This window comes from Carya illinoinensis, chromosome 5 (genome assembly GCF_018687715.1).
Source record: "Carya illinoinensis cultivar Pawnee chromosome 5, C.illinoinensisPawnee_v1, whole genome shotgun sequence".
NCBI classification, from domain to species: domain Eukaryota; kingdom Viridiplantae; phylum Streptophyta; class Magnoliopsida; order Fagales; family Juglandaceae; genus Carya; species Carya illinoinensis.
The window spans coordinates 35,325,401-35,332,949 of record NC_056756.1 but is presented as its reverse complement, the minus strand read 5'-3'; the positions used below and the strand labels follow the sequence as shown (position 1 = coordinate 35,332,949).

The window sequence follows — 7,549 nt, the reverse complement described above, 5'->3', positions numbered from 1 at the left end:
GGAGGCATGGATGAAACCCATGAGATAGAGGGTTAGAGTGGATGGGACGGATTGAAGAACTACAACGGTGGCCAGAGGAGACAGAAGGCACAACCACATGGAGAAGCAGTGGTGTCAATGGGAAGAGGTGCTGCAGGTCACGGGCAGAGGGCGGAGCAAGAAGAAGAAAAGAGAAAAGAAAAAGAAAGAAGAAGAGATGGGAGTTGTGCGGTGTTGGGGGGAAAGAAGAAGACTCGGGTTTCATCCTTTAGCCAAAACAACTTAGTTTTGGTGGGAGGGTTGGGCTTCCATACTTACTCATGGTTAATATTACTTTATCCAGTTATTTTTTACTAAAACGAGTCTATTCTCGTCCCAAATAATTTATCTTAAACTCTCATTTTTTTTATACTAGCGCATGAAACCCACCCCCCCCCCCAACACACACACACACATATGGCCTCTTTGTGAATTCAAATTTTACTTATTGTACGTCTTATTACTGTCGTTGAAATTCCGTACATGGATAAAGTAAACACATATATATAGGCCGTCAACTTATGGTACGTTTACTGGCCAACATTCTGAATTGATACTTGATAGACTCATATCGGCACCGGATCAACAAGCAATGAAGTGATACCGTCTACTATCACTTGTGTAACGTTTGTGTATGCATCATCATCCTTGTAAACAACATCCATTACGCGTGCGAGATTGAGAACGCGATCTAGGAAATGCTTTGGCACTTGAGTAGGTTTAAGGAACTCGCTGTTAATATCTTTCCATGCATCCTCGATCTGCTTCTTAAATTCTTCTTCTGCCTCATGCTTTGAGACACCGTGCTGCTTCATATAGCAGTCGAGGGCAGAGACAACGTGTCCTCTCTCTTGCTCAAACTGCAAAAAATAGAAACATTTAGTGATTTTATTTCCAACATCAACAACATAATTAAGATGTTGGCACATTGCCTACTGAATGTAGAGCTAGGGAAAGGAATTATTAAGGATATAAAATATATAATAAAATCTATATATATTATATTTTATATATATATCCTTAATACTACCTTTCAACTGTGGGCCATACCCTTTTAATAAGTGGACATTACAAACACGTGGAATATTTAACTAATATGGTAAAGTGTGAAATCTGAGATCAAATTCAAAACTTTTGCTTTGGTCCATGAATGTGAAATTATTACTTGTCTTAAAAGTTAACTTAATTTAAACAAAGAAAATTTTATTATATATTTGATATCCTTCCTGAAATCTTAAAAGCTAACTTCCCATGTTGTATACGTACCTCAGTAGAAACAAGGTCATCCATGAGTCTGCATATCGTTTCTGCTGCTTTAACAATCTTAGGGTTACCGCAGGCCCAATCGAAGACCTCCTTTGTTGCATCTCCCATGCCAAGAAAAGATAAGGTTACAAGTGTAGAGTAGCCACCGGTTACTAGGGCGTTACTCATGTACTCCTCCACCGTGGGTATATATTTTTCCTTCATCCATTTGGCTTCAAGAAGGTAGGCTTGAGCTAGCCTTTTGATCTGGTTGCATTAAAAGCCATGAAAACATTCAGAGTATAAAAATTCAGAATTTAGTGAAAAAGAGGCCAGTAAAAGTGATTAATTTTTGGTCATGTCGTACTGCTTCCTTTGTATAGTAAAGGCCGTATATCCTTCCTTCTTTGGACATCTCTTCCTCAATTTCCTTAGTAATATCCAAGAGTGCTTGATAGGTAGATTTCATGTACTCTGGGAGTTGCTCTATGCAGCAGTTATCCCACCTGAATGTTATTAATTTATTAAAGAAGAAAAAATTAAAACAGACCAATCAAGTTTTTGTTCCTGATGACTTGAAAAAAGAAGAAGTTTCAAGACATTAATTCTGGATCCGATAGAAGAGCCTTAAGTTAACCTTATAATTGCATCCGTAAAGAGTTTAAGCTCTTCAAATGTACCATAGGCATCATATGTATCATCCATTATTGAGACCACGGAGGCCACTTTGCCAAGCATCATCCTCCCATGAGAATATTGGGGTTCAAAGTACGGTCCCAAAATCCACATGAAGTACAACTCCACCACTCTATCTCGGACATACGATATCTTTTCCGGGACCCCTAAATCTTCTTTCCACCGCCTAAGCAAGAATTGAACGCAAACTGACATCAAATCTTGCCATATATGCATATACAAAATTAACACCAACAGGTATATATTATATAAAGAAGTGCGATACAATGTGATCTACATGGCCTTAATTACCTCGAGAGCTCGGAAACTTCCTTCTGGTGTAGGCGTTGTATTATGTTAAAATCCAACTTAGCGAAGTTGAGAACAACTTCATTAAATGAAGCAGTTTCTGGGTAGGTAGAAAAATAATGTCTCGCCTCTAACCTTGGCATCCATTTTCGAAGCGGCCGCTCTAAGGCACGACGCACTTGTGCAGCAACAGAAGGGTTTAAATTACTCACCATCGACTCGAGTTGCGTTGTAGTAAAATGAAGTGCTTCATCAAGTATATCTTCTCCACGCACCCTCATATGCGAAGCTTCATAAAGGCTTAAAATACCTCGCACATCGTGAATAATTGATTCCTCGAAGTTCCCTTCACTGTCCTTAAACTTGCTGAAAACATCTGCATTATCCCCCCAACACATGAGCACATGCATGTGATCTGTGCAGCTGAAGTTTCCGTAAACAAAACAATACCAATATATATTTTCTATGAGAAACAATACAGTGCCGAATAAGCGTTTTGATGAAGCACCCATCAAATTGCATGCTCTAGTTCCATTTTTTAATGTTCTTCAAACCGGAGAGGTCGGTACGTACCATAGTTTTTTGTTTTTTATGTAAATTTTATGAATTATTGTAGTATTCTTCAATCATTTTTTTAACTAGATTTATTAACCTTTGGTGGCCTTTTACTTTATTCCTTTATTTGAATAGTCTAATCAGTACTAACCACTCGGAGTGTTATAACCCTGCTGCCTCAGTAAGCGAAAACGGAGAGAAACAGTGTAGAGGTCGTCAGAGTCTCCAGTGTCGTCACCATTGTTGTGAATTTGTTGGAGTATGGTATCAATCTCACTTTCAAAATGGTAAGACACGCCTAAGCGTTGGATCGCATCAATCAGCTCCAACTTTTGTGATATATCATCGACGGGAGCCATCAGCAAGCTCTGCACTTTTTCTTTCAGCCTTTGAACTTTCTCCAAGCTCTCAGAGGAAATCTCCTACAGCACAAAGATGATAGATCATAATATGCATTTCAAGACTGTAAGCATTAGAATATATACATATATACATATATATAGAGAGAGAGAGAGAGAGGGAGAGAGAGAGAGAGAGAGAGAGAGAGGGGCTTCACAAATGTTCAACTACCATGGACTTGCTATTATAAGAGATGAAATGATCTCCCCAAATGCTTGGGTGAAAAGTTGCCAACGGGCGTTTTACAACAGAAATACTTGGATTCTGGGTTTGGGAAGGAATCCCTGAAACTGGAAGCAGGGACATTTTGTAGAACAACTAATTAGTGTATAAATGGCGACTGAGTTAACTTAGTGGTTGTTGGTTTTCAAGTATCGTAGTCGTGAATGAACAACTTATGGAAGGCCAGTTATATAGATACGTTTCAAGCATACCGACAACGCCGCATGCATACCGTACTGAATATTCATAATATTCTAATATGTGCAATATAAAGTAAACTTAGTTTGAAAAATGAGATGAATTGAAGAATTACTGAATAATAGTACAATAATTTGTAAATAATAGTAAAATAGTTTGGATTAAGATATGTTTTTGGGTTTTGGAAAATAAGAGAAAAAAAATTTGAATAAAAATATCATAAAGTTACAATAATGTTAGAATAATATTATTTTTATTTTCAAATTTGAAAAAAGTTGAATTATTCTGTGTTTTGTTTGGAAGTTTGATAAAGTTGTAATGAATAAGTAATAATGATAAGATGAAAAAGTTGAAGATTTGAAATTTAAAAGTATTTATATTTAAATGATATTTGAGAATTAAAAAAATTATGTGAAATTTTGAAATGAGATAAGATGAGATACCTTGTGTTTCCAAACCAAGCCTTATTCTATACCATAGGTAGTTTATGGTGTAAATTAAATTATTAATTTGTATAATTGATTTATTGTATTTCTATTATTTCTCTATCTTCATTCACTTATAAATAGGGATATATATTATTTATTCAAGCACAATTGATAATAATAAAGATGTAGTCGTCAAAGTTTCTTATTCTCTGCCCTTTCCCATCTCCTATTCTATTTTATTTCCATTTTCTATATGATATCAGAACCATTAATGGCTAACTCCAGGCTCGATTTTGAGTTCTATTTTTTATTTTTATTTTCTAAGTTACCTCTTACAAGATTTTCTCAATTACATCCATTTTTCAATATGATTTTTGTCATATTAGTCAATTAATTGACTGTACAAGATGTTATTGGCATTTGGCATATATAAGAGCTATTGATTTCCTAGTATCACTCGTAGTGCTTTTCCGTAGATGATAATCTCATATTAAACATGTTATTTTGTGTTCTTTTCTAGTAATCATGTGTTCTCCAAAAGCTTCCAATGTACTTAACGAATTGTCGTTAGTGATAATTAAATCTCACATTCGATGTGTTCTCTGGTGTTCGTTTTGTTCACCACATGTTCTCCAAAGGCTTCATATGCACTTAATGGGTCACTGTTCATGATTGGTATATATCATATTCAACGTGTCTTTAGTTGTCAATCTACTTTTCTTTTTTCGTTTGTTTTATATATATAGCATGCCGTGTTCCAAAGTGGTACACATTTTTCCATTCAAACTCGTGCACAATTATTTTCTCTACTTCCCCGCCCACCAGCTGACGTGTTAGGAAATTAAAATAAAAATTCTTAAATCCTCATCAAGGAAATAATATTGATATTATTATTATTTAAAAACTAATATCAAGAGGCCTCCAATTAAGGACGAGATTTTCCAAAATGATAAAAAGACTCCAAAGAAACCGAAACATCTTGAAATATTATTTTTGATTAATTAATATAAAAAGTAATTAAGGAAAAACTAAATGAAGATCAATAAAAGCACTTACAATATATGCATGTTTACTGTATAATTACATTATTCAATGTAATAGTTTATTACAACATTGTTTCAAAATAAATAAAACCAAAGCTTGTAAAATTTTGGCCTTAGGTCTCAATTTTAAAGAGGAAAAATCTATTCATTGCCATTTTTCTTACCATCTCATGAATTTCATGATGTTTTATTAGATGATGGATTCAAAAATAAAATATAATAAATAGTCTCTAATCATCTAATGTCACATCATGGAACTATATGAGAATAATTATAAAAACTGAAATAATGAGTAACATTACTTTTTTAAATATGCCCTAACTAACTCTAATAGACAAAATGATTTGTCTCAAAAAACCCAATAATGGTAATAATAATTGTATCATAATCTATATATTTATAATTAAAGACTAAATAATTATTTTTTTCAGGTACTTTAAATTGTTGCACGGACAATAATTTTAAATTAAAGTAAAAGAAATAATTTTTTTAGTGTTGTATCATTGTCGAAGAAAATTTTCATATAGCTCGTGGTTTAAAAGATCAAACTAGTAGACAAAAAAGTTAATTGGCCACGCCAACCAGCCGTCAGTCTTCCAAGAAGCACGCGCTAGGAATTCGATCCTGTACTAGGATCCTTGTTTGTGATCTAACATAATATAAAAGTCCAAAAGTCCTTGTTTTGATCGATCTGGTCCAATTGCCTGTCAGGTTTCCGTGCTAAACTTGCAACGAATTTTCTAACATCAGTCTTTGAAAAATGTCTCAAGGCTCACGTCGACTCTGTACCACGAAGAAATAGTCGTAAAGATTCATTCCGTGATAACAACTTCCATATTGTCTTTTTCTTATAGCAGCCAGCTTATGTATTTAAAGAGACAAATTTCCTCTAAATTAGGTTGGAAGACGAAATTTCCTACAGCCTATTTATGAAATAAAATCTTATTTTGATATTTGGATATAAAAATTCTTAGAGCAGCCAGCTTATGTTTTTTTCTATATTGTTCAAGTTTCTATTTGTACTCTTTGTTCAATAATTTTTATAATTATTTTTAAAAACATAACTTAGTGATCATGATAAGGTCGAGCTAGCTTGATTTGTATTCAAATAAAAATAAAATGAATAAGGTTTGAGCACTCTCTATTAGCTTGAAATCGACTCTTTGTACATTATTTCCAACTTGTACACATAATTTAAATCCCGACCCCTCATTATTTTGTTATTCAAACGACAACCACACATAATTTGACTTAAATATTAATGCAAAATATAGCTCCTACTTACATATGTGTAAAGTTTCTCTGTTACGAGCCCACCCAAGACACCAACTCGTGTGTTTGCATATGTGTTTCATTCTCTACGTGGACAGCTTTCATTAGACAATTAACACATTCAAACCGAGATTGATGTTATTGTGGTAAGCTAGGAAAGTAACCATTTCTCCATCTTATCTTGATCAGTGGTTCTTATGAATTATGGATAGAAATCTCATTGCTATCTTTCAATAAATTGAACAGTAGTCAAATTCTAAAATATGAGTATTAATGTGATATATGAGACTTCTTGTTAAATGTGATCCTCATAAATTTCGTTTTGAAGATATATGTAATCGATCTGCCTCATCATGTATTCCTAATTATTCATTTCTTTCCATATATATAAATTATAAATTATTAGCAGCGATTTTTGACTTCCGCTGCGCTAGATCAGAAGTGGAGGAATAGTACCAGTGAGCATGTAGTGATTTTAAAATCACTGGTATAGATATTTTGCAGCCATTTTTTCGCTTTTTCCAGCGATTTATACTCGCCGGAAAAAGTGGCTTCCGTTGTAGTGTTCCAAGCTCAACCCAACGTCCTTATTAATTTCTACTATATGGAAAATACGAAAATATTTATAATGCTCAAATTAAGAAAAATGATGATTGTAAGATATTAATAGAAACATAAATCACATAGCAAACCCGAATAAAAATAAATTTGCATTCATGGAATTGAATTAAAAAGGTAGGATAAAAGGGTAAAATCATGTAAAAACAATTTATTTGGTTCCATCAAGTTAATTTGGTCAATATTCATGCAAGATATATAAAGCTAATAAGTCAAAGTAGAAACTTATCGATTCACTGATTGTAATTAAACTTAGAGAAATACTACTTGATCCCACATACGGAAATTCCGACTAGAGAATTTGACAACTGCAAAAAAGATTTTATTTTTTATTTTTTTTTACTTAGTAATTAAGGTAGTGTTTTTTTAATAATGTTGTGAATTTTTTTTTATTTTTAAAAAATATTTAAAAGTATTAAAAAAATATATGAAAAAAAACCTTTTTTTTTTCTTTTTATCTTCAGGGAATCCCATGTGTGGCTTAGAAAGACTTAAATTTATATGCCATTCTTTTGTAATAACAAAGAAGAAGAAAATAATTATTTTATGGCTCCCCAGGATGCAAAC

The 7,549-nt window shown here is 33.3% G+C and overlaps 1 protein-coding gene across 1 annotated transcript; it reads right to left on the bottom strand.

Annotated features, from left to right (window-relative positions):
* Positions 1-443: 443 nt before the first annotated feature.
* LOC122309390 ((-)-germacrene D synthase-like) lies at positions 444-3,595 on the bottom strand. The gene is made up of 7 exons (XM_043122865.1): positions 3,373-3,595; positions 2,954-3,224; positions 2,251-2,623; positions 1,901-2,125; positions 1,631-1,769; positions 1,285-1,530; positions 444-878 (listed from the first exon to the last, which is right to left on the bottom strand). Exons 1-7 carry the CDS (start codon positions 3,505-3,507, stop codon positions 585-587), a joined length of 1,683 nt encoding a protein of 560 aa, XP_042978799.1. The 5' UTR covers positions 3,508-3,595; the 3' UTR covers positions 444-584.
* Positions 3,596-7,549: the final 3,954 nt, after the last annotated feature.